This window comes from Neolamprologus brichardi, chromosome 15 (genome assembly GCF_056152115.1).
Source record: "Neolamprologus brichardi isolate AB-2024 chromosome 15, ASM5615211v1, whole genome shotgun sequence".
Taxonomy (NCBI): Eukaryota; Metazoa; Chordata; class Actinopteri; order Cichliformes; family Cichlidae; genus Neolamprologus; species Neolamprologus brichardi.
In genome coordinates, this window is record NC_142118.1 from 24,907,752 (window position 1) to 24,934,094 (window position 26,343).

Sequence of the window (26,343 nt, forward strand, 5' to 3'; positions counted from 1 at the left end):
AGGTGAAGTAGCCATGGTGCTAGCGAGTCGGCTACGAGCTAAGCTAGCGAAACAGTACAGAGACAGTGAGTGAATACTTTGGCTATAAATTAGGTAGTGAGTACACAGAAAGTGTGCTTCGGATGAAGCACGTGAAGATTATACTCTGAAAAAAGAATGTATTTAAAAGTTGTTAATTAAACTGCTAAGCAAATAAGCTACTCAGAAACAGCACTGTATTTGAGCAGGAACAGGAAGTGATACTCTACCACAGAGCACAATCAACACGAATGCCCAATTCTAATCCTGAGCTTAAACCTAACCTTAACCTAACTGTAACCCTGAAACTAAAACCATATTTTGAGTCTCAGACATGTCTTCAAACTCGTGGGGACAGACATTTTGTCCATTAAGGGCTGAAACTTTTTAAATATTGAAATGTAAATAGTTTATGAAAATATTTTTAAACATTAATTCTAATAAAAATATTTCTCCACTCAAATGAAAAAAGTATAAGAAACCTAGCATAAGTTTTTGGATTTTTCCCTTTAAACTAAGGAAGGCCAAAAGTTAAAAAATCCAAATGAAATACTGAAATAAAAAAATAAACACACAAAAATAAAAAAATGTCTTTTAGAAACTGTAAATATTTGTTTTTGCTTCTTTATGTCCAATTTCCTGTAAAAGTTCCTAAAAAGTGTTCTGCAGAACAAAATAAAATTTTTAAAATGCTCACTACTGTGTTCACTCGTTCAATAAATGTACTCAGATACTTTCAACATCCAGGTTTTTTTATTTTTAGTTCACAGAAACATTTTTTCCATTAACTTCGTCCTGAGACAGGTCACATGATCACTGAGAGCGCGAGACACAAACGACAGCGTTACAGAAACATGCTTTTAGAATCTAACACTGAAAACAGCTATATTATTCATTATTTATTTTGAAGGAAACATTTATTTTTGTTACTTTATTCTGAAATCTTAAGATATGTGGATAATTTTGGTATCTTCATTTTCATTTCCTGTTGTTCATAAACTTCCGACAAAGCTCACGTTCACTGCTGATTGGTCAGAATTTTTTTCCTGATGATTGGAGAACGTTAAACGATGATTTCAAAGATTTTCAGACCAAACGACATGATCACAGATTCACTTCACTGTAAGAGCACCACGTCAGTGTGACACCAAACACAAACAGCCAATTAAATACGCGTTCACAAAGATCATTGCAAAATAGTTAACAAGGTTTTTTTCTGATTATAACTGACTGCAGTACACCTCAGCAATGGGTGAATAACCCATTTGTAATGCTGAATATCACCAGGGGGCGAAGTGGAAGTCTGCGCTCACCTGTCCAGGTAATTTCTCAGGGTGCTAGTTCACTGTTTGATCAGTTAGAGCAGGTGTTGTTCCAACTCTTTCTCCTGATTGGTCCTTGAAGGATCTTCTACTAAACAATCAGGAAGCTCTGCTGATGTTTCTGGACTCACAGGAAGCTGGTGATTTGTATCACCATGGAAACCTTGCTTTAACTGATGAAACACCAGATCATTCCCATTGGCTGGTTTGACCCTAAATAGGTTAGGTGTCTGTCTCTAATTGGCCAATTAGTTTGTGGTGTTCTGACAGCAGGAAGTCGCCTCTCTCGCTGTTAAACAATTGAATGCGATGTCAGTGGCGATGGGTTTCAGGGGCGTAAACGATAAGCATCAATAATGAACTCTGTCACGATGTAAACAGGCCGGAAGCGCCCAATCAAGTCAGAGCGGGACAATAACGACATGCAGCAGCTTCACGTTACGTCTCTACGAAGCTTCATGTTACCTACAGACTACAGGTGAGCATGCACAAACATCTACCATTAACACTGAACTTGAGGTCCTCCAGCAGCCACTCTTCTTCTTCTGCTCAGATTTAAAGTCCAAAACTTCTAAACATATTTTTTCTTCCTAATTTCAGATTTTTGATAATTTTTCAGTCAAATTGAGCTTTTTTTCTTTTTTACTGATCAAATGTTTCTTTTCTTCGTCAAACTCGTCAAACCTTTCTAGGGTCCTGATTGGTTGCAGAAGTTGAAAGGCGACTCTCGGCGGACCCTTGGCGCTCTCCCCCTCCTCGCTGTGAGGTCACAGGATGCTCTCACGCTCCTCGCCGAAGGTGACAGTGTCGGAGGACACAGTGCAGATCTCCGGCGGGTCTCCGGGCTTCAGGCCACGCTTCAGGTGAACTACTCTGACGTTCTCGTTGTTTGGCCCCGGCCGAGTAGAAGTTGAGGTGGTTGTGGTGGTCCCGGAGCTTGGGGGGATGATGACCTCGCTGGTGGAGGAGGTGGAGGAGGAGGGGTTGGAGGAGGTGGAGCCCTCTGGGGGCTGGCGGGCGCGGTTGGCCTGCTGGGCATTGGTGTTGTTGTTGAGGGTGACATTGCTTGGCGTGCGGTTCAGGTTGTAGCTCCTGGACGACGGCCAACTCTCCTCCGGGCTGCTCGCCAGCAGGCTGCACTGATCCTCGGAGCAGATGGACATGCGCGCCACTGTCGGGTCCTGCAGGCCGCTGAGACTGCTGGGAAGGCCGCGCTTCCGGGCTAGGCTCTCTTCATCCAGCTCAATCAGGTTGGCCCTGTCCAGCTGCGACAGGTCCGCCTCCTCGTCCTGCAGCGAGTGGTTGGGCGAGCTCTCATTGGACCTCACGCCAGAGTCAGACGAGTCTTTCTTGTCCAGCATGGCATCAGAGAGGTAGTCCTTCCCTTTCAGCGCCAGTGAACCGCCGGGCAGTTTGGGGTCCACCACCTTCTTGCCATCTTTCAGCAGGGGGGCGTGATCCGACTCTTCAGACTCCTCGTCATCGCTGGTCAGCTTCTGGTAGCGCAACCCACCACTGGCCTTCAGCTTGAGATCAGCAGCGCCCTGGAACAGCCCGCCTCTTTCAGCTGAGGACTTGCGGATGAGCACTGACTTGGAAGACCCGTGGTCACCCTTCTCGTCTTCTTCTCTGATGGGATCTAGCGCCTCACCATTGGAAGCAAAGTCAGTGTTGTCCGCTGCCGGTTTGCTGCTGCTCCTCTTGTTGAAGGATTTGCGTCCATCCTGCTCGGTGCCATCCTTGCTCTTATCCTCAGATGATGATGTCATGAACTGTCCCGGTTGTGGTTGGATGGGCTTCTCCCCGGTGATGACGCCCAACTCCAGCTGGGCCATCTGGGCAATGTATTCCTGGTAGGCATCGCGGTACTCTGCCTGCTGCTTGTCCGTCAGCTTGGAGATGTCATTGGAGGACTCCTGCGAGTTCAGACTGGTCATGCTGGCAGTTCTGTGAGCGCCACCCTGAAGACAGACAGAAAACAACATTCTTCAGCATCAGACCCCTCACATCTGACATCACAGATCCCATGTTCTATAGTTACCATCCATGGCATGTTTCCGTGTCGCTGCGGGTCATCCAGTCCCACCGTGCTCAGCTCCTCGAAGCTCAGGTTGAAGCTGTACATTGGTGATGCATCCGTGTTCGGGGCGCCAGCGTGGGGTGGAGCCATCGCTCGCCTTACTGGCTCGATGTGACCGCCAACTACGCTACCTTGCTCGCTGGCAGTTTCCTCATGTAGCACCTGGGTCTCAATGTGACGCATGTCCAAAACCTTCAGCAGGAAGGAGGAGGTGGATCTTATTTTAAGTCATTACATCATTAAGCAGTAAACCAAGATGTGTTTTATGTGGAAATGAACCCAAAAGCTGCTGCAGGTCACTGAAAACTGTTTTAAACCCAATTTTTTTGGTTTTCCACTGCTACAGGGGTTCTGTTTTAGAAAATTCACCTATATGGAGATAATTTTACGCTATTAGTCAGTAATGCATTCACTGCCTGGACTGACCGTTGCCCTGAAGAGCTGCCAGTCTCCAAAGTTCATGTTCATTTCCTTCTTCAGCTCGTCGATGTTACACTGAGACAGAACTCTGCCGTTAACATTTGCCTGAAAATGAAAAACATTTGTATTTCAGTCTCAGGTCCCAGACTTTCTGCTTTCCTGTGAAGTTGTGTCACTGACCTTCCTGATGGTGGCGGTGTACTGTCCTATCATGCTCTGGTCGATGCCTTCCATATGCCGCACGCGCTCACAGACAGCCTCTGTGGTCATGGAGCTTAGGAGGATGGGCGGAGTGGCAGAAGCAACGGAGGCGGAGCCCTGAACACAGATATATTTCCCAGGGAAAAATATCCAACATTTTTTAGATTTTAATAACAAATGTCATTATTTTCAGATGTGACATCCAGCTGTGAGATGAATGGAAACTTCTTCCAAATCCTGCCAGGTTAATGTAAGTCTCAACCTGAGCTTAACACATTTGGCTCAACATTTTTCTTCAGTGACTCCACCAGACTAAAAACATAAACGCTAACTCAGGTAAAAGTACACCTGACAGACATGTAAAAGACGGATGTAGCTACTGTGAGATCGCCCACTGATCAGCTTCACCACTGTTAACTTGGTCTTTAGAAATCGGATGTGAGGAAGAGCAGCAGCTCTGAAAATCATCATGCACAGTTGGAAAATTTTCTCTCATGCTCAGAATGACCAAAATTTATTGAATAACCTTGTTTTGACCCGATATGAGAGACTAAGCAACATAAGGAAGGTATTTTTAAATGTCAGAGGTCATCCCACAGATTTCTATAGAACCAGAAGAAATTTTACAGTGTCGCCTCCTGGCGGCCATAAAAATCCAAAACAGGTTTAAGGCACTTCCGTGACTGCTTTATTTTTTGGACCCAGAAGCTATGTCCATGTTTTGTACTGCCTCCGATGTACAGTTTATCGGAATCTGGATAACCATGTCACGTGACTTAGCACAGCTAGCACAGGACTCCTCTGTTTCTTTTAGGCCAATTTTTAATTTTAAGATAACTTTTTGCTGAAACGCGGCCTGAAACACAGAAATGTCCCCAATGACGTAAAAAATTACTGTCCAACAGATGTTTTAAAGCTTTGTGAGCACCTTTAACTCACAGTCAGGACATTTTTTCACCGTGCAGAGGTGGGGCTGGGGGAGTTTGGGGTGGTGAGCAGCTGTGTGGGCTAGCAGTGAGGGGTCAAAAGTCAAGTTAAAGTTTCTGAATAGATCAAACAACAAATTTCTGATCTATGCTACTACTACTTTTTGAAGCCACATGCTAGTAGAGGCAAGGTGCATGCTGGGGGGCTGTAGTGGTTGGAACACTTCCTCCTTTGGTCCACAGCATCTGGCTCAAGTCCGGCTGAAGTTCAGATCGGTCACGGCTCAATCACAGGCTCATGTTCATGCCTGGATCTTTTTTTCATTTCGCTGTAACTACAAATCAGAAATTTTGCTCCTTAAATAAAAACAGAGCATGCTCAGTTGTGAAGCGAAATATTTTAATAAAAAGTCACTTGTTATGTTTCAAGTGTTCCTGTGGGAACCTGTTGTGTCTGAAACATCCTTGAGAACCTCACAGAAACCTTCTGAGGCCGATTTGTCAGCTGGCTGAACGAGAGCAATCAACACCAAAACACGCGGACATTTGCTGTGGACACTTCAGGAAGGAAGGAGGGAAAGAGACAAGGAGGGTCATGTTAGGTAAGGTTAAATACCTGCTTCCTTTTCAAAGACGAACTCTTAGACTGCAGACAGACAGACAGTTTGGGAATGAAAACATGAGGAAACACAGATGAACGACAGGACAGCACAATGATTTCTACTGAAGGCACAGTTTTAAGAAACCACCACTTGTTCAGTGTTTCCAGAAATCGAAGAAGAGGAGAATAACAGCAGCAGTAAAAGAGGGGAAAACAGAGGAGCCTTCAAAGACCACAAGCAAAGAAAACTAAAACTCTGACTAAGACTCTTTCTAGATTTCTAGAGGAAAACCTCTGAGCAAACAAACATCTGGTGGGCGGAGTTTCGAAAAGACTTTATTCTAAAACATTTTATGTGTTTCTTCTTCACCAGGTAATAAAACTAAACATTTTAAGTTTCAGATTCAAAAACTGAAAACGGACAAGTTTCATTATTTTTTCACATTTTAAGACAAAATATCAGAAAAATAGAAACTTGTTAAAAACGTTCATGTTGAGTCATAGCTTCCAGCTATGGCTGTACTTACAGGAGCGGCGGCAGCAGTGGCATCCCTGCTGAAGGAGCTTTTAGGAGGTGGTCGTGGATGGAGGTGTGGTGGGAAGGAAGCCATGAGTGGGCGTGGCAACTGGTAAAGGTGGTGGGGAAAATATGGCTGAGGGGGAGGAGGTGAAAAATCAAAATAATGTCGGTGGATGTGATGAAACATAAAAAAACCCCTGTCAAATCAAAGAGCGAATCCCTGCCGCCTGACACCCCGTCAGCCTCAGCAGACAATTGACAAGAATAAAACAGGAATGTGAAACTTTGAATTTTTATTTCAATGTGTTTCATGAACATTTATGTGTTTTTTGTCGTTTCTGTTTGTATTTCTGTGCTTTTTTTGTTATGATGTGAAAACTTTTGACGCATTCAAAATAAAAAAAATCATCATTAGCTGAAGCTAGCTGAAAGTTGAACTTTATTCAACTCTCTGTGAAGAGAGTTTCTGCCCTGGCTTTCTGTCGACTCCTTTTACTCTACGGAGCTGGACGACAGCCTGTCAGCTGATCGGTGGGCTGTGTGAGACAGCAGGGATTCAGTGAAACAGGAAATAAAATCAAATCAAGCAAAACAACACAAACGATGAAAGGGACTGAGCCGGGACAGTCGTCACGTGAACCGATGACATCGCTACGCTACCTGCCGCTCAGCCACCTACAGGATTCAATGACATCATGAGGTGTGGGCAGGGACGGGGCCTTTACTCACTCTGTTGTAGAAGGGATGCTGTGTGCTGGCCATGCCGCTGTAGTAGCTGCTGTGAGGTGGCGGGGAGACCACGCCCCCCGCCGGTGGGTTGAAAGGCCCGGTGAAGGACGCGGAGGGCGAGCACGTCGACGACACCTGACTGTAGACTGATGTGGGGCGGGGCTGAGCTTCCTGCAGGGGCAGGGGCGGGTACGTGACTCCACCCATGTTCATCTGCTCACGGGCAGCGCGAACATCTGTGGAGAAGAATCTCAAACTGATGATGTCATCAAATTACGCCACGCTCATGAGAGCAACAGGAAGTACAGTCAGCAATACACTGAGCAGTATTTTCAGCAGTACTGAGCAGTACTCGTACCTGCAATGATCTCACGGAGTTTGGGGTCCAGGTTGACGGTGCAAGGCAGGAAGGTGCGAATGTCCCTCGCTGTGAGGACGGGTGTCCGTGATGACAGGAAGACCTCGAAGCTGCGCACATCTCCGTCGATCTCCAGCAGCGGCTCCACGTCCTTTGTGGTTGGGATGTTCTTGGACACTCTGAGGGAGAGAGGACACACTGATCAGCTGACATAGCGTCGTTTTACACCTGTGGAGGGAGGGTGACCTCTGACCTCTCATAGATGGTCTTGAGCATGGCGTGGTCAGGGACTCCGTCGGTCTCCTCCAGGTACAGGATGAGCCAGGACGTCCTGTAGGGCCACTGCTCCGTCAGGTTGATCCACGACGCCAGGCGGTCCCAGTTAAAGCTGATCTGATTGGCTCGTAGCAGACGGCCTGGACAGGAGCAGGTGGGGTTAAATACTGCATTATTATTATAATAATAATAAAAAAGTTTTTTTAATGTAAAAATACTGGAATGAACCAACAAGATCAGCAGGAAGTGGCAGACGGGCTGACGGCAGTCACACTGTGTCCTGCTAATAATGAAGGTGATGGAGGTCACCTGTGACGGAGACGATGTTCAGCAGCCTCCTCATCGTCTGTGGGCTGATGTCGCTGAACCAATCCTCTGTCACCATCAGCTTCGTCAGGTCGAACGACATCTGACGCGTCACCGAGCGCTGCACCTGGCGGCGCCGGTACGTTTCCTGCAAAGTGCACCACACAGGTCACATGACCACACGCACGAGGGATGGAGTATATTTACACAAGCTGTCAATCAAGAAACAGCAGCTCATTGACACAGCTCTAAGTCAATAAACGGACCTGATCAAATCTAATCACACCACACCCTTTTCAAATTAAAACCTGAAAAGCAGCTGGATTTAATTCAATCAGAGGAAACATGAGACTGCCTACAAGTCATTAGATTAACACACACACACACACACACACACACCCGGCGGTTGAGCGTCGTCTTGCTGCCAAACTTGGTTAATTCTCCAAGACTGTGCTGAGACAGCTTCCTGTCTAGCTCCTCATGCCACCCTGCTGACACACAAACAGATGTAAACATTATGTCGTTCTGTAACCACAGACAGAGGTGAGTATGATGTGTGCAGATATTCTGGGGTTACAGAATAGCCTCTGCACTCCTGCTCCTCTAATTCATACTTTTATCTTAGTAAGAAAAACAAAACCAGTCAATGGTTTATTTTCAGGTCCAGACTGAATCTGAGTGAATCTCTGTGAGACTTCATCGAACATGATTTCAGAGCAGACGCGGTCACGTGAGAGCAGAAGGATATGACAACAGGCTGCTGATGTCACCTGCACGCTTCATTAATCAGCTACGATAAAAAGCGATGTAACTGCAAGTCTCATATAACGTAGTCATTGTATGTGTGGATACCATCGGCAGTGGTGGCGTCTCCGTTGGTGGGCGCGGCAGTGCACATCTTCCTGGCACTGGAGAGCCCCCTGCTGTTGAGAAAGACAGGCAGGTGCACGATGTTCCTCATGTAGTCGTGCCCGTTGATGTTGGAGTCGCGCAGAACGCTGTTCAGGTTCTGGTTGATGGCCTTGATGATGATGTGCGGGTCGCTGGCAAAGATGGAGATGAAGGGCCCTTTGGAGAACAGCACACGCACCTGCAGGAGGAACATGCCCACACTGACCATCTGAGGCAACTTCCTGCCCTTTCAAAGTAAATCTTACCCACGTGATGAGAGCTGAGCTGTTCCGACTGATCACATTCATCTAATGAAAACACGAGTCAGCTTTACTAAGTCTGTGATGTCACAGCTAACGTTTGCATTAAAGATGACGATGAGGTCAGACTGTGTCCATGCTTCTGCTCCGCCATCTTTAAAAACACTGACTGAATGAAGCCATGCAAGCGTCTCACCGTGTCGAGCATCTGCAGCACTTTGTCCTGTTCGCAGGAGTCCAGCCCGTCGATGACCACCGCCAGCCTTGTCTGGTGCTGCGTGAACCCGTCGATCGTCTTCGCCATCCTTGCCATCAGCTCCACCTCGTGCTTCAGGACCTGCAGGAGAAAGTGTGCAGAAGCATCAGAATGCAGCTCAGACAGACACTTCAGTCTCTGAGCTCACACTAACAAACTCAAATGACCACCCCCATGCTCTTATTCTGAAAGTTCACCACAGCACACGAGCTACATGAAGCTTTTTCCTGTGTGCAGAACCAGCCAATTACGTTCAAGGGCTCATTTAGAACCAGGAAGACTCCTGAGCTACACCCTTGCCCCCACCTCGTTTCCCTCCATCAGAGACATCAGAGGATTAAAAACACTGAAACTAAAGACCCTCAGCTCAAGGAGACCCCCTCGCCGCCCCATAGACTGTGTCCTCTCCTCACCTTCATGAAGCCCTCGCTCTTCAGCTTGTGCATCCTGTTGGCGGCACTGTGGAGCCTCTTCCTCTGCGAGTTCAGCACCGAGTCGGTCACCTGCCACCACGTCCTGCAGTTGAGCAGCAGAGCGAGGCCAACCACGCTGCCGATGGCGATCAGCACCGCGTTCACTGTCCGGTTCTCGCCATCCACCTTGAAGACGGCCAGCAGCGCCATGCCGGTGACGAGGCAGGCCAGCACGACGGTGAAGAGGATGAAGGACGGCACGCAGCATGTCTTCTTCCACTTCCTCTTACCTGAGAGCACCGAAGAAGAAGAGATTGAGCCGAACTGGACCTGGGTCAGGTGACCTCAAGAAGCGCAGGCTGCCAGACAGGACGTGATGCGTTACCTTGCGTCTCCTCGGTCTTAAACACTCTAAAGAGTCGTGTGGCGAGGAAGCCGAACTCTCGCTCGCAGGCGTCCGACAGCGTGGCGATCATCTCGGCCATCGATGTTTCTCCTCCAACGCTGGACAGCCGGTTATAGTCTGTGAACAGGAACCTGCAGGAGACAAGTGACATCATCATGACATCAGCGTGACATTACTGTGACATCATGACCTCCCTTGTGTGGTGGCGTTACCTGACGGGCAGCGCTCGCGTGCTCTGCTCCGGAAGCTCCGGCGGGTTCACGAACATCAGCTTCAACAGCAGCTCCAGGTACCCGATGTGCCGCGCCAGGCGGGTGCTCAGCAGCCACGCCCACGTCCAGTTATCGCCCTCCCTCCGGCCGCCAAAGTACACCACCACTACAGAATGTAAAACGTTATGTGAAGACCGGTGGCAGTACAGGAGGTCATGTGTTAACGTGCGGCATAACATCGAGGCGTTTCTCACCAAAGAAGAGGTAAAGCAGGGCAAGCAGGCTGAGGGAGACCGCCATGGCAAGCTTTGGGTCCACACTGAAGCCGAGGATGATGGCGATGGAGCCACAGAGCAGCAAGGACAAGAAGACGACGAGCCAGGAGAACTGAAACAGCGGCTCAATCTGCTGCCCAGCAAAAGTCTTCATCTCATCTGAAGAGGAAGAGGAGCGTCAGTACGTGTTGGCCAGGTGTACGTACCCTTAGTGTAACGGGCGTGGTGAGCCTGGCGAGCGTGGCGAACACGAACTCACCCTCCAGCTTCTTGAGCAGGAAGGACTTGCCGCTGCCCCACTGAGCGTACAGACCCACACAGATGGGCGGCTGCATGGTGGGCTCGCTCAGGATGTCGGCAAGCGCCGAGCTGTACAGGTCGTATCCCAGCATGTCGCCGTCTGTCTCTGAAGGCGACAGGTGACCTGCAGGGGGTTGAGACACAGAGAGTCTTTTATTCTTTTGATTTGAGGATCCCTGAGGACAGAACAGATAAAAGTAATCTGCTCTGGCGTTGTAATCAGACTTCTGGAGTCGGAATGATTTTGGTAAGATGAGCTGATCGATTAACACGAGCCTGCGGAGCAGTCCCACCGTGGCTGATTTCACTCTTTGTATCAATTTACAGCAAACACCAAGTCTGAATGAGCAGAGAGTGCAGAGGGAACTCAAGCCTGCAGCTTCTGAACTTCATTTTCTACTCATGACATTATTTCCTGTGAGTGGGTGTAAATACGTCAATATGCTGATGATACTTTACTGTTCATTCACTCACTCTGCACTCAGTAACCCAAATCAGCTCTTATTGCAGATAAACTACAAGTTTTTCCTTCATCTTTGTTTTTTTTTGTTTTTGACTGTCCCGTTTGGTTCTTTAGCCATCAAAATTGTTGTCTGAAGGCCAACAAAGATACCCAACAGATTTACTTTACCAAGTGGATCATCACAGCCTTGCCGTATTGGTCCATTTGATCGACCTTTGGTGTTATTATTTATTTATTTTATTTTATTTTCAGTTGTTACAGATGGGACAGACATGGCTGGGCGATAGGAAAGGGAGAAAGAAAGAGAGGAAAGAAAACAAAAAACAAAAACAAAAAAGAGAGCAACATAATAAACACAACACCATCCCATTAATCTAGCTAAGTGTAAATAACAGTAAACACTAAATATTGAATGTTGTTGTGCAGCACGCAGGACTGACAGTGCACAATGTGCTTTGAGGTAGCAGCCAAGAAAGGTGTAGTTTGTGTCAATGAACACTGCACATGGGTTAGAAATATAAACATGCTGCAAAAAACCCCAGAAAATTTAATGAAAATTGTGCTTTTAAGTAAACGCTAAAATAACAACAAATCAAAACAAGGAGGTTTGAGTCAGGCAGCTGTGGCATTGCTTCAGGAATGGAAGGAATAAACTGTGCAGGCCCTTCAGTGTCGTACTTTGCCTTGAATGTCCCATTATACTGCAGCTCAATCAGCTCCATCTGAATCTGCATAGGTGCAGTTTCCACATCAGCTGTAAATGAGTTGCAAAGCAGCTTGAAATTCTCTTTTCGTGTTTCAAAGTCACCAAAGCGCCGTACGAACTCAGTGCACAGTGCGCTCAGTTTATCAGCAAAGCGCGCATTTGGGAACACCGTTGCGCCGACTTGGTTCAACATTACTTGGCAACAGAGAAAGTGAGGAAAATTGCACTGGTGCATTTGTGACTCCCATAAGAGCAGCTTCACCTGAAATGCCTTCTGAAATGTCAACTTTTTTCACTGCACTTTGCCGGCGCTCCATTTGTTGTAAGTCCAACAAGTTTGTCTCGGGGAAGTTTCATGTCGGTTACACTTTGACATACGTTTTCAAAAATGTCTTTTCCTGTCATTGTCCCGTGCATCAATTTAATGTCCAATATTTCCTCTGTAATGCGCAAATTGAAGTCCACTCCACGGATGAAGATGGCCAGCTGTGAAATGTCCATTATGTTTTTACTTTCATCCACAGCAAGAGAGTATGCAATAAAGTATTTGCTTCTTTCACTCATCTGTGTTCATCTTAAATCAGTGGCCATCTCACAAACCCGATCAGCAATCGTATTTCTAATCAGGCTCACATTTGCCAAAATCTGCGTTTTGTCGGGACACAAGATGTTGCACACCTTCATCATGCAGCTCTTCAGAAACTCTCCCCCGGAAGAGATCCGACCGAGGCAAGGGCACCAGGCCCCGCCAAGCAGCCACCGGGAGTGAGCTGGTACATACTAGAGATGGCACGATACCACTTTTTTATGTCCGATACCGATACCGATATCATAAATTTGGATATCTGCCGATACCGATATGAATCCGATATAGTGTGTTTTTTAATCAATAAAACGTTTTTTTAATATCTTGCTGCATTTTGTATAAGTTTATACTCAAGTTTAAATAAATAACAACACTAAAGCTATTCTGTTATACCTGTATGTAAAAAATACAACAAAATATTTCATAGTTCAGCAATACTGATCAATCTAATAAACGTAAACCTGCTCCATCCTCCCTATTCTGGTATTTTAAAGAGTACTGAGCAGAAATATCAAGCAACCTAACTAATAGGGTTGCAAACTCCCAGCAAAAAAAAAAATAGGGAACCACCCTCCAGCTCATGATGCTTAATCGATGTAATCAAATTTAATTTGATGCAGGGGGAAAAATGCACAGAAAGAAATTATTTTTCAAGAATAATTAAATAGATTCAACATCTTTCTTCAACAGAATTGCAGACTGCACAGATGGTATCTTCCCAAAGGAAAAAGTACTATAGCTTACTAGGGTATATTAGACTTAACAGTTACTATATACAGTAATGGACTTCTATATATTTTACATCAGATTAAAACTTTGGGTGTAAGAGTCAGATAATTATTTATTAAAAGCTAGATATTTTAAATGAGAACAAGAAAGAAAAGTATGTCTTTGTGCCCCCTTTTCCCTGTTCATGCCCTATCGGCCCCCCTGGCTAAACTTTGCTAGACCCGCCCCTGCACAGTTACCAGCCGTCAACTACGTAGAAAACGATCCTGGTCTAGAAAGTAATATTAAATAAATTCTAACAACAGCTTATCAAGCTTAATAGTGCTGCTGTTGTTCAGCCGCTGGTTTCCTCTTTCTGGTGCAAAGTGGGCCAAAAACTAAGAAGAGAGACGGACTCTCGACAGAAAAGCCGATCAGCTGATCATTAAGCAGTTTCACGATTGAAGTAGCAGCAGGAGAGAGGCAGTCGCTCCATATATCTGTTGTTAAGCTTAAGGTGGGAATGCTTTACAAACATTCAGAGATGAACTTACACACTTGCTTTACTTCTCTCTGGGAAAACTTCCTCGGAGATGAAATGCTGGTTTGCTAGCAAGGCTACAAATACACACAGTGGCTCTATCACGTGACGCATACTGCTGCGACGTGCTACAGTTATGAGCCGAGTTACACCGTGTAGCAAGCTTTGTGAGGTGCTTTTTTGATATTTAATGGATCGGATTACATTTTTTATTTCTCGCCGATATCCGATCCAGTAATTTGGGTCAGTATCGGACCGATACCGATACGTAATATCGGATCGGTCCATCTCTAGTACATACCTGAGCCCCCAGCCCTGGACACCAAGAACCACCAACGCACTGACTGCTGAGGGCATCAGGCAGTGTGGTGAGGGTAGATAGGCCTCCATACCTTGGAGGGCCTGAGATGTTCCCAGAGAGGTGCAGTCTGAGACCCGACCTGACATACAGACACAGATGAACAGGCACACAGAGAAACAAACATGCATTCCCACCCTCATGCACACATATACAAATACTCAGCACTCACCCAACGGGAAGACAGACACAAATGAACACTGTACACACAATCACACTCCCCAAACATACTCTATACCCTGGGTCCAGGTACCTTCGCCCGTAGAAAGCAACTAGACCCAGGAGATGTTATCCTTTCTCCCGGGATGGAGACAAGCAGACCGCCCTCGGCTCCACAGCAGCAGGGAGGCCCCGCATCCGGGACCCCAATCGGACGATCAACACCTCCTCCCAGCCCCTCCGCCCTGATGGCTAACAGAGAACAGGGGTGTGTGAAGACCCCATACCTCCCTTCACCTGCTCATGTGTAGTGTTGCTGCATTTAGAACACGGGAGGGCATGGTGCTTCCTGCCAGAGAGCAGCAGGTGTCAGCACGGCCCCTCCCAAGAACCCTCAATGTCTACATGCATTTAAAATTGAGAGGTGGGCACCAGCGCCAGAGGTGACATTGAATACACAGACCATCCTCTGGATGCTGTATAACGTGCCCACTCCCAAGGCCCTATATGTATGTGTTATGAGAGCGTGATAATGTGGATGTCTAAGTTGTGGAATAAAATTGAGGCATAGGTCACCATAAGGGGACAGAGGGGGAATGCCTCCCCTGCACTGTGGTGGTAACCCAAGCCTCCAAGGTCCAGCCAGGGCCCCAGCCCGGAGGCAGAGCACCCCCAGAACCCCAAGCCCCCATGCCTGCCCCAGACCCACCCAGGGGCATCCAGGCTACCAGGCCAGTAACCTACGTCTGCCAGCGCAGACCCTCCCCCAGCCCTGCAGCACGCAGCCACGAGGGAAACACCATCTAAGAGCCACCACACCCCCTAACCATTTCATGACCACAACCCCCGGGTTAAGCCCTCCAGGGAAAATGTCCCTAAGTACAGTGCAGCGAGGAATGCCAAGACCTCTACATTGGAGAGACCAAACAGCCACTTCACAAACGCATAGCACAAAATAGAAGAGCCACCTCCACGGGACAAGACTCAGCTGTCCATCTGCATCTAAAGGACAAAGGTCACTCTTTCGAGGATGCCAATGTTCACATTTTGGACAGAGAGGACAGATGGTTTGAAAGAGGAGTAATTTATGTCCACTATGAGCGACCATCTTTGAACAGAGGTGGTGGTTTACGACACCAACTGTCTGCCATCTATAATCCAGTTTTGAGATCCCTTCCCAGACGCCTTAACGCCCACTCACATCCCGGGCCATGTGACCTCAGGAAATCACATAATAGGGTGGGGCTAGGTTTCACTATGAGCTCACCCGAAACCTTGGCTGATTGTGACCTACATCCGTTTTCACACATTGGCTCATGTGATTAGGTAGAGGATCATTAGGGGGTCCTTTTGTCCCTCCCGGGGGATACTCCCACAGGGCTTAAATCTGGGACTCTCCACCTTTTGACCCTAGAACTGAAGAAGCTTCTCCGATGAGAGGTGAAATGTCTTCAACCAACTTAACTTAACTTCTTTCCAAGCTCCTTAAACTACGATGACCTGGATGACTGAGAACCTTCACAGACATGTCCCTAAGGACTCTCCAGATGCCTAAGCCAATCCCTACCTCCACATCAACCACAATAGCGAAGGCAGGACCAAACTACTAGCTGCTGCTAGTGGTTTGATAAAAATGATAAAAAACAGTGAAGGGGAGAGTGGGCATCCCTGCCTGGTGCCCCTCAGGAGACAGAAGCTGGAGGATGTTTGGTCATTTGTTCTGACACAAGCTGTTGGGGAATTATATAATAATTTTAGCCAGTTTATAAAAGAGTTTCCAAAACCAAATTTGTGTAAAGTTGAAAATAAAAATTTCCAGTTAACTGGAAATGCTTTTTCAGAATCTAGAGACATTATTGTGGTTTCAATGTTTTTACTGCATGAGTAGTCTATTAAATTAAGTAATCTACACGTGTTTGTTGATGAGTGCCTACCTTTTATAAAGCCGGTATTGGTCAGGATGAATTAAAATGGGGGTTATCTTCTCTAATCTTTTTGAGAGAGCTTTGCAGATTATTTTGAGGTCTACAATTATAAGGGATATTGTTTAGAATGATCCACATAGTGAAGCAGTCTCACAGCTTTTAAATATGAGAAAAACTAAGAAGTTTGGTTTCAGCCGAGGCTGTTATCACTGTGAGCTGTGCACTGAGGCCAGGCTTTGATTTATTCATAACACTCTGATCTCTGACTGCAGACTGATCCAGTTATGTGTAACAAGCTGAGGATATCCAGTCTGGCTCACTGAGCAGCTGCAGCCTACAAAAACACAAAGCACCATGTAAAGCTGCCTCATTACTTCATACTTTCCAATTGTAGCTTCTTTCAGCTAATTCACTCTTAAGTTTCAGCAGTGAGATCGGTCCAGGTTCATTTAAAGGTCGAAGGAGTGACGAAGAGACTCAAAGCTGAGCAAACATCGACCATAACACTGCGTTTGCGTGCAGTTCAGGCTCACTATGAGGTGAGACAGAAAAAGACGTACGTGCTCCAAAAATCTGCGTCAGGATGCTTTTCTGGTGGCTGCAGTCAACGTTGTACGGCGTCTCTCCAGCCTTGTTGGGGCGGTACAGCAGGCGACCATCTTTGGGGTTCCTGAGGAGGAGCTCGGCCAGGCGCCGGCTCCGCCCCCGGATGGCAATGTGGAGAGGAGTGTCCCCTTTCTGTGAAAACAGGTGTCAGCATCAGGTCCTCTGTAACCTGTTCATTCATTTCACTCTGTGACAAATCTACAGACTAAAAAACAAGCTAAATATTTAAACCTGATTTTACTTTGAAGGGCAGGTAGATACATGTGATGCTTGTGTCTATGGACTGATTGGTAAATGGTAAATGGACTGATTCTTATATAGCACATATCTACTCTCAAAAGAGTACTCAAAGTGCTGTATACAACATGCCTCATTCATTCACCCATTCATACAAGCACTTCTAAACTCAAGTGCAAACTAACCAACATTCACACTCTGATGAACGCATCGGAGGGCAACTTGGGGTTAGTATCTTGCCCAAGGATATTTGGCATGTAGAAAGCCAAGGATTGAACCACCAACCTTCCAATAAGTAGCTCATCTGCTCTATCACCTGAGCCACAGCCACCCCTAGTCTATCTGGCTCTCACCTTGTCCACAGCAGACACCTTTGCTCCTTTGTCAAGTAGTAGCTCCACGATCTCTATGTTCCTCATCTTGGTGGCTTTGATCAGCGGAGTCTCTCCATCCTGAAAGCAAAACTCAGGTTAACCACAGAACCCCACCCCCGACTCTGAGACAGGTGTTCTCAGGTGTGCTGGGCTCTCACCTTGGTGCAGGTCTCCGTGTCGGGGTTACACTGCAGGATGTCTCTCACCATGGTGGCGTTTCCTTTCTCCACCGCCCAGTAAAGAGCCGTCTTATTCTCCTGGAGGCAGAGCAGAGAGATGACATTAGCAACATCACTTTACGCTGCATCTGATTGGCTCTGATCCTCAAGTTCTTCTTTACTGAATGCTCGCAGAGTAACAGCAGTGTGAAGCCCTCGGTTGTCCTTCTCATCAGAATGTTGAAGACACCAGCAAATCAAAACAGAGACAAAACTGCAGAGGGCACGAAGTGCCAAAACAATCAAACCTAAACCTGCAACTGAATTAAGTAATGATGACACATTTATAAAATATCATCTGTGTTAGTCTGACTGCTACGGAGCCCCGCAGGGGACATGGGAGAAAAAAAAATTAAGACGGACTTTTGCGAGATCTCGCAAAAGTTTTAGCCGCATTCTTCCCATTAGCTTGAAGCTAACGGGAGGTCGAGACGTCCCGTTAGCTTCGAGCTATCGGGAGGTCGAGACCTACTACAGCCGGGAGGAACACCGCTTTCCCGGCACATCGTGCCTCGACCTCCCGGTCGGCTTCGAGCCAGCGTCCGAAGAATGCGGCTAAAACGTTTGCGAGATCTCGCAAAAGTTTTGCGAGATCCCGAGTTTGTTTTGCGAGATCCCGAGTTTGTTTTGCGAGATCCCGAGTTTGTTTTGCGAGATCTCGCAAAACTTTTGCGAGATCCCGAGTTTGTTTTGCGAGATCTCGCAAAACTTTTGCGAGATCCCGAGTTTGTTTTGCGAGATCTCGCAAAACTTTTGCGAGATCCCGAGTTTGTTTTGCGAGATCTCGCAAAACTTTTGCGAGATCCCGAGTTTGTTTTGCGAGATCTCGCAAAACTTTTGCGAGATCCCGAGTTTGTTTTGCGAGATCTCGCAAAACTTTTGCGAGATCCCGAGTTTGTTTTGCGAGATCTCGCAAAACTTTTGCGAGATCCCGAGTTAGTTTTGCGAGATCTCGCAAAAGTCTGTCTTAATTTTTTTTTCTCCCATGTACCCTGCGGGGCTCCGTAGACTGCAGCGTGTGTGAAATTAAATGGGAAAGATTTTTCATGTTCATAAACATCTAATGAGCTAAGAAATGAACTCCCTGTTTAAATTGTGATGAAGGAAATGTGTCTCCAAAACCTCACCTGCCCTCTGATGTCGATGTCAGCGTATTTGTGCAGCAGAGCTCTGACGATCTCCACGTGTCCGCCCCTCACAGCTCCGATCAGTACCGTGTCGCCGCTCTGGAACACACAGGACGCCGTTTAGTTTCCCTGTTATTGAAACCGCGTGTGTCATGTGACGATGCCTGTTGGTGCCTCACCCGGTCAGGGATGTTTACATAGGTGCCGGCATCCAGCAGATCCTGGACGATCTCGGTGTAGCCCTCCTTGGCGGCAATCATCAGTGCCGTATTCCCGTCCTTGTCGGTCATGTTGACGTTGGGGTTCCTCTTCAGCAGCTCCTTCACGACCTCCGTGTACCCGCCCCTCACCGCCACGATCAGTGCTGTCATCGAGTTCTGGGGACAGACAGGAAGTAGTTAACAGAGGCGGGCGCGTATTATTCTGGCATGCCGGCAGTGATGGTGATGATGAAGGTAGTGACGGTGAGTAAGGTCGTACCGCCCCCTCCTGGTCAACGTCAGCACCGTTCTCCAGCAGGTGCATCACGCAGTCAAAGTGTCCTTTCCTCGCCGCCCAGATCAGAGGGGTGGTCCCGTACTGTAACACACACACGAAACACACACACCATCTCTGAGCTGCTTTATTGTGAAATATGTCACAGTGTTTGGTGTGTGCTCCTGTGTTGTGTCACTTCCTGTTGTTGTCCATCATGCTACTTATTGTTGTATTGGTGTTATTTTGCAGGACGTTTCCTGTCCAGGTGTTTTTACTTTCTTACTCTCGATTTACTCGAGCCCACAGAGGTTAATTTATTTGATGTCAGTCGGATGTTGTGTTGCACTGTTTCCTGTGGTTTCTTGCTGTTTCAGGTCAGGTCATGCAGGTGTGTGTGCTCTCTGTTGGGCTCTCGCCCCCTCACCTTGTCTGAACAGTTGACTTTGGCTCCATTTTGCAGGAGCAGCTTCACGATGTCAGCATGTCCTCGACCTGCGGCCCAGATGATTGGATACACACTGTACTGCTGCGAGGGACACAGGAGGACGTGTCAGCGCCATCACTGAAACACTGTGGACTGAAACAGTCCAAAACACAACAAAATCTTCCTGCCAAAATCAATTCTCTCGTCCGTGTGTGTTACCTGTGTTGTCTGTGTGTTACCTGTCCTGTAGTGTTGGGGTTGGCCCCATGTTCCAGCAGCAGTTTTGCAACCTCCACACGACCTTTATAAGCAGCCCATGTGAGAGCTGTCCAGCCGCCCTGGGACACACACACACACACATACGTTAACCCTTGGTTTGGCTACTTCAATCTCTGCACTAAATTTCCCATGAGGCTTTGCTCCCACCATATCCCTGTGCTCGATGTAGGCGCTGTTCTCCAGCAGCTCCTTCACCACCTCCACGTGACCCTCCTTGGCTGCGGAGATCAGAGCCGACCAGCAGTCCTAAAATACACACAGACAAGGTTACCATGGAAACAGGAGCCGGCCACCTTGCCCACCTGTCTCCTAGCAACCACAGCACTGAAGGATGGGGGAGGGTTTTTTTTCTCATTGGTGACAGAGCCCTCGTTTCGCTCACCACATCATCCAGGTTGACATTGGCTCCTCTCCTGATGAGCTCCTGGACGATCTCCAGACTGCCCTGCTCGGCCGCCAGCATCAAAGGAGTCTGACCATTCTGCACACACAGGCAAGTACACAAACAGGTAAACAAACCAGAAAAATAAAACAAGCACTAAAGAATAAAAGTCAAATAAAAAGTGACCAGAAATGAAAATAATATAATACAACAGCATTAATGAACTGAATTCACAGAAAAACTACAGTACAAACAATGAAACTGAACATGAATGTCATTAAATACAGTTAAAGGAGGGATATCTGTGCTCAAATGCTCTAAAATGTCTTCTGACTGTGAAGCAAGCGCTGCCACCATCACAGCGCAATTACATACATCACTGCGTCCATCCACTTCCTTGAAGCGATCCAGGTGAGCCTTCAGGGCGGACAGGTTCTCCTCCTCCACGTAGCTGAACAGGTTCTGGATGGCCAGCGTGGTCATCTTGATGGACGTGGTAGTGTCCATGTCTGCGGTCTCTCACGGCGCCCGCTGCTGACACAACAAATACGGCAGTGAAATGCTTGGCCTGCTGGGTAAAACTAAGCTGAACTTCTGAGATGAAACTCTTAGAGTCACTCAGCTGTCGCTCCTCTAACTGCAGCCAAACAGTGACCTTTGAACCTGCTTCAGAAATATGCCGTCCTGTGGTATAAATCAAGCTGCCCCCGTAGCTGCCCCACTCCACCACCACCACCGCCTCATTCCCTCATCATTAGTTTTTATTTGAATTCTGTTTAAAGGACAAAGACGTGTTTCTGCATGTTGTTGTTTGAGTTTATAAGACAAAGAAGATTTTAATTACTGATAAAAACAATTAGCTGTACTTGAGTACTTCCTGTTTGTCAATAATCACACTGAAGTGTCAGTTTTTCTCCTGGTTTTCGGGAGCTGAGCAGCCTGCAGGAGGTGCTGGCAGGTTTAGTAAGAGGCAGCTGCAGCCTGTTTAAATCTCTGTGACATTTCTGTGGTGCAGACATCAGCCAGTGTCTGAAGACAGTTTTCTTTGAAACAAGCTGACCTGAGATCAGCTGGCGGCTCTGCTCTACACCTGATAAAACAGGAAGTCATCATCTAATGGACAAACCGCCATGAACAGACAGCCTGAGGTCTGTCCACATGAGCGAGCGTTTCCCTCTAATCAGCCACAAACACGCCCACAACTTTCTGCCAGGAGCCGAGGAATAAAAACAACCCAGGTGAATATGTTCCAGGATTTCTCCAGTCGTGTGTCCTCACTTTTACACCTTGACTCATCCTCTTTTACACTAAAACCCCGCTTTCTCCTCATTCGCTGGCTTCTGGAAGCCTACTGAGGGGCACGACACAGATCTGCTAATCTGTAACATCCAAATAACATTTTAAAACTGGAGCTTGTTGGACAGTCTGTCTAGAGGCCAGAGGTCACACAGAAGAGTCAGAAAAAGGTCAGAGCTGCTTCAAAGTCCCAGAACAAAGATGGAGATGCCAGCATGAGCAGAGTCACAAATACTGAAATCTTTATGGATTTAAACTGAAAAGCAGACAATAACTGTGTCTGAGGAGCAGCTCCAATATGTCACAGAATTCATTAATGTGCTAACAGTGACGTCTTCGATAATCCGACTGTTTACAGCTCAGGACCAGCAACAAATAAATAATAGATAAATAAATACATGTAGATAAATCAGACAACTTTAATCCAGTCACAATAATAATGATCGATTAACTGCGGAGTTTTTTTGTTAATCTGTAGTCATATTGATTGATCAGGTTTTATTGTAAGCTGAATAAGCAGGTACCTGATGACGTCATTTAATGATTTATGTTATTATGTTTGTTATTATATTGACTCTCTTGGGTCCAGTGTTAATAATAACCACACTGTAAATGAAGAAACCGCCATGTTTCCGTGCAGTGGTGTATCTGACCGGCCCGGCTGGTCCCGGTGAGGGCAGTGGACTCTCGGACTCATTACCGGTGAAACACCGCCGCCATGTCGCCTTAACAGCGCTGTTATCTCCCGCGGTAGCCGGGATAACCTTCACCCAATCACCCCGGAGCCCCCACCCCTCCCACCACCCCCGAACCATATTACACCGGTAGCACTCAGATTTTATGTTTTACCGTCGATACGGGGGCGGAAATCAAACCGAATCACCCTAATCTGATTTTTCTGACCGATCCGGCGACGTGTCAATCAAACAGCGATCGATGGCAGGGAGGATGCTGTAGAGAGAGCGACGGGAGCGGAGCCCCTCTACCTTCAGCGGAGAATCAGAGTGAGTTCGGGCGGTCCGGGTCCGGGGTTTGGCTCCCGTAGATCAGCGGGTCGGTGCGCGTGTCCTCGGCCTGTGTTCGGATGTCAGCCTGAGCTCACTCTCCATCCCCGACAACAGCAGCCATCTTGATCTGATCAGAACAACAGCAGGAGGCACGGAGACAAGGCAGCCAATCGCAGTCCGCCGCCCGTCAAGCGTGCCAAAGCCAGCTCGCCGCTTCCGCTCTCGGCTGCTACGATAAAAGCACACACGACAGCAGTTTCCTGTTAACTTAAAATTACTTAAAATAAAACACCCACACTCTAAGCCCAGTGTGTTTTTCACTTCCAACGCGTCTTCATCACACATCACCCCCGACCCCCATCTCCCATCTCCACCCAGCCTGCACTCTCTTCTTCACCTCTGCTTAACCTAACTTACACACCTGGTTCCCGTGTTTTCATCACTCTGTACTTCCTTCAGCTCTGCATTTCACCATGTTCTCGAAACTCAGAACTGGTACACGTCTTCCTCATATTCATCATCCGCTCAATTTCCAGCCTTGTGCAGTACTTTTTAAACAGACTGTTTTTATAGTGCACCACCCTCTCTCCCCGACCTCCCCATACCTTAACAAGTGTCGTCTGGGCCAACCTCCTTCAAGTCAAATCAAGTGGCTTTATTGTCATTCCAACCATGTACAGTGGTACAGTACACAGTGAAGCGAGACAGTGTTCCTCCAAGACTTTGGTGCTAAATATAACAGACAATAAAGACAGGACTACATAAAGTGCAAGTGTGCAAAAATTGCAGAACAATTGCAAAAGAATAAAACAAAACAAAAACAGTGCAACACCAGACAAAGCACAGCAATACAGACACAAGACAGTGCAGTAGAAAAGCAAAACAATGACAGTGGGTTGTGCAAAATGACTGAGCATTTTGCAAAAGTAACTCGATGTATGAAGGTATGTGTGTCAGTCCAGTCACTGAGTGTTCAGGAGTCTGACGGCTTGGGGGAAGAAACTGTTTCAAAGTCTGGCAGTGAAGGCCCGAATGCTCTGGTACCTCTTGCCAGAAGGCAGCAGGGGGAAGAGTGTGTGTGAGGGGTGTGTAGGTTCCTCCACAATGCTGGTGGTTTTGCTGATGCAGTGGGTGCGATAGGTGTCTGTGATGGAGGGAAGAGAGGCTCCAATGATCTTCTCAGCTGTTCTCACTATCCATTGTAGAATATTGCAATCCAATACGGTGCAGTTACCGTACCAGACAGTGATGTAGCTGCTCAGGATGCTCTTGATAGTCCCTCTGTAGAAAGTGGTGAGAATGGATGGTGGGAGATGGGCTTTTCTCAGTTTCTGCAGGAATTAGAGATGCTGCTGGGCCTTCTTAGTTATGGAGCTGGTGTTGAGGGACCAGGAGAGGTTTTCCACCAGGTGAATACCAAGGAATTTGGTGCTCTTGACGACCTCCACAGAGGATCCATCGATGTTCAGTAGATAGTGATCTCTCCGTGCTCTCTTGAAGTCGACGATCATCTCTTTTGTTTTGTCCACGTTCAAAGACAGTTGACTTTACACCAGTCTGTTAACTGTTGCATTTGTGTAGCACTTTTCAAAACACAGAGTTGCAGAGTGCTTCACAGTTTCAGTAAATGCCACACATTAAAGATAAATATACATATTTCAACATACACACATGCATTCATGCAGGGTTGCAAGCTATGGCTGAAAATTAAGTGGAAAAGATTAAGGGACAGCTAACCTATAAAAATGAGTTTTTAGCAGTCGTATAAAGAAAATGAAAAAGAGTTATTCTGACTGCAAAAACCTCAAAAGCACAATCTTCTCTGGTTTTAAAATCAGTTAAGAGACCCTGGTTAGAGGGTCAGAGGCCAGCTGCTGTGACAAGGTTTCAGAGACTGCTGGATAAGCAGGGGCGAGTCCGTGTTGACATTTCTATTTTGGTAACAGAATTTTAAAGTAGATTTTAAATTAATATGAATTGTGCAACATAAATTCTGGAATATCTGTAGAAGCTGGTGAAGGCATGCCTTCACCAGCTTCTACAGATATTTTTGATCAAAAATGATGATATTTCGATCAAAAATGATCAAGGTGAGACAAAAGTGTGAACTACAGGTTCCAGATGATTGAATGACAGTAAAGGTTAAATTTTTTCAATATTTCTGAGGTGAAGGGAAAAAGACTGGATGAGCTCCACTGAGGTGTTAGAGTAAAAGTTAGTCAAAGATGATGCCAAAGTTTTTAGCATATGATTTCATGTTATTGGCAAGGGGGCAAAGCAATGGCTAACCTCCTTAGAGAAACTGTCTGGGCCGAGCAGTAGAACCTCAGTTTTACTGGAACTGAGATGGAGGAAATTTGAATATATACACTCAGTAATGGCAAAGAAGCATTTGTTGAGTCAGGAGACGCTGTCGAGGTTGCTGGGCTTTACAGAAAAGTATAGCTGTGTGTCATCTGTATAGCTGTGGTAGGAGATTCCATTAAAACCATTAGACAGGTGACCCAGGGGTAATGTATGTAAAGAAAACAGAACTGGTCCAGGGACTGAGCCCTGGGGGACTCTACATACGAGTGATGAGAACTTACACTGCCGCAGAGCTTGGGGAGAGTCTGTGCTGGCGGACGTGGGTTACTGGACTGGTAGTCTGGTTGCCACCCAGTGGCAACCAGGCTTGGGGGCTTGTGGATGCGGGGGTGCTCCTCGTCTGGGCTGGGGCTCTGGCTGGGCCTCAGGGGCTTGGGTCCTGAGGGTGGTGTGTCACCGAGGTTGTGGATGGGTGTGTGCATGGGCCCCAGCCCTGGCATGGGGGGCCTCTGGAGCATTTGCGGAACTGAGGGTCCCTTCAAATGGCAGGGAGGTTGTTACATCCTTGCAGGTCTCTGTTCTTCAGGAGTTCACTCTGCAGGTGAGGGAGAGATATAGGAGAGGTGGAGAATGAACTCAACCTGGGTGTCTACTGTTTTATGTAGTCCGGAAGATAATTGGATGATGGGGTGGGGGTAGAGCCCCGGACTCTGTGAGGCTTGGTGGTGCTACTGCTGTGGGTCCCGGGTCTGGATGGGCCTGGACCCCCTGCCCTTGGTGGATTCCGGGGAATGGGGGCGCCTACTGGGATCAGCAGGGGACCAGATAAGTCGAGCGGGACTAAAATAGAAAGCTCACCTTTATCTGAGTGTATTAGAATATCGTTAGTCAATAAAGCTGGTTCAGTGCTGTGGGTTTATCTCTAACCGGACTGGAATTTAAACGATAAACGACTTGACAGACTTTCTCAAGGATTTCAGAAATAAATGTGAGTTTGGAAATTGTCCTGTGAGTATCTGAAACAGTGGGATCTAAGTAGGGTTTTACAGCAGAGTAAAGATGCTGGCTGTAATCTGGAAGGCGGCCAGATAAAAAGGATTGATTCATAATAGAAAGAATCTGAGGGAGATGAGGCATAATGCCTTTGATGAAATTAGGAGGGATAATGTCCACTGGGCGGGATGACAGCGTCCATGTGTGAGACTATATTGAGAAGATCTGTCGAGGAAACCGGTTTAAAGTCGAAGAACAGGACGTGAACAGCAGACTGACGAGTCTGCTGATGGCGTCAAACAATAACCTTGGATGGTGTTTCTCGTTAATCAAATCAACAAAATAAGATGTTCTCACATCTTTTATAAGTTGGTTGAGGATAGTTAGTAACTCCTTCACA

At 47.0% G+C, this 26,343-nt stretch overlaps 1 protein-coding gene across 8 annotated transcripts; it reads right to left on the reverse strand.

The window, feature by feature from the left end:
• Positions 1-752: 752 nt before the first annotated feature.
• kidins220b (kinase D-interacting substrate 220b) lies at positions 753-22,816 on the reverse strand. 8 transcript variants are annotated; one of them, XM_035908963.2, is made up of 30 exons: positions 22,623-22,816; positions 20,716-20,871; positions 20,341-20,439; positions 20,106-20,204; positions 19,919-20,017; positions 19,680-19,781; positions 19,259-19,357; positions 18,958-19,155; positions 18,779-18,877; positions 17,592-17,690; positions 17,413-17,511; positions 16,777-16,954; positions 10,730-10,894; positions 10,450-10,629; positions 10,196-10,361; positions 9,963-10,114; positions 9,578-9,867; positions 9,105-9,245; positions 8,610-8,847; positions 8,157-8,245; positions 7,761-7,905; positions 7,429-7,591; positions 7,176-7,354; positions 6,818-7,053; positions 6,096-6,221; positions 5,584-5,613; positions 4,021-4,158; positions 3,847-3,945; positions 3,382-3,612; positions 753-3,301 (listed from the first exon to the last, which is right to left on the reverse strand). In XM_035908963.2, the coding sequence occupies exons 2-30, from the start codon at positions 20,845-20,847 to the stop codon at positions 2,108-2,110; spliced, it is 5,265 nt and encodes a 1,754-aa protein (XP_035764856.2). In that variant the 5' UTR covers positions 20,848-20,871; positions 22,623-22,816; the 3' UTR covers positions 753-2,107. The 8 variants fall into 8 exon arrangements, with proteins under 8 accessions (XP_035764856.2, XP_035764854.2, XP_006793505.2 ...); XM_035908961.2 differs by having other exon boundaries at positions 8,157-8,248; XM_006793442.3 differs by having other exon boundaries at positions 8,157-8,248; positions 20,716-20,874.
• Positions 22,817-26,343: the final 3,527 nt, after the last annotated feature.

Coding starts and splice junctions, on each gene's coding strand:
- kidins220b (XM_035908961.2), bottom strand. CDS start 20,847: ATGGACACTACCACGTCCATCAAGATGACCACGCTGGCCATCCAGAAC. Junction 20,440..20,715: donor AAGTGGATGGACGCAGTGAT/GTATGTAATTGC, acceptor CTGTGTGTGCAG/AATGGTCAGACTCCTTTGAT. Junction 19,782..19,918: donor ACCCCAACACTACAGGACAG/GTAACACACAGA, acceptor TGTCCCTCGCAG/CAGTACAGTGTGTATCCAAT.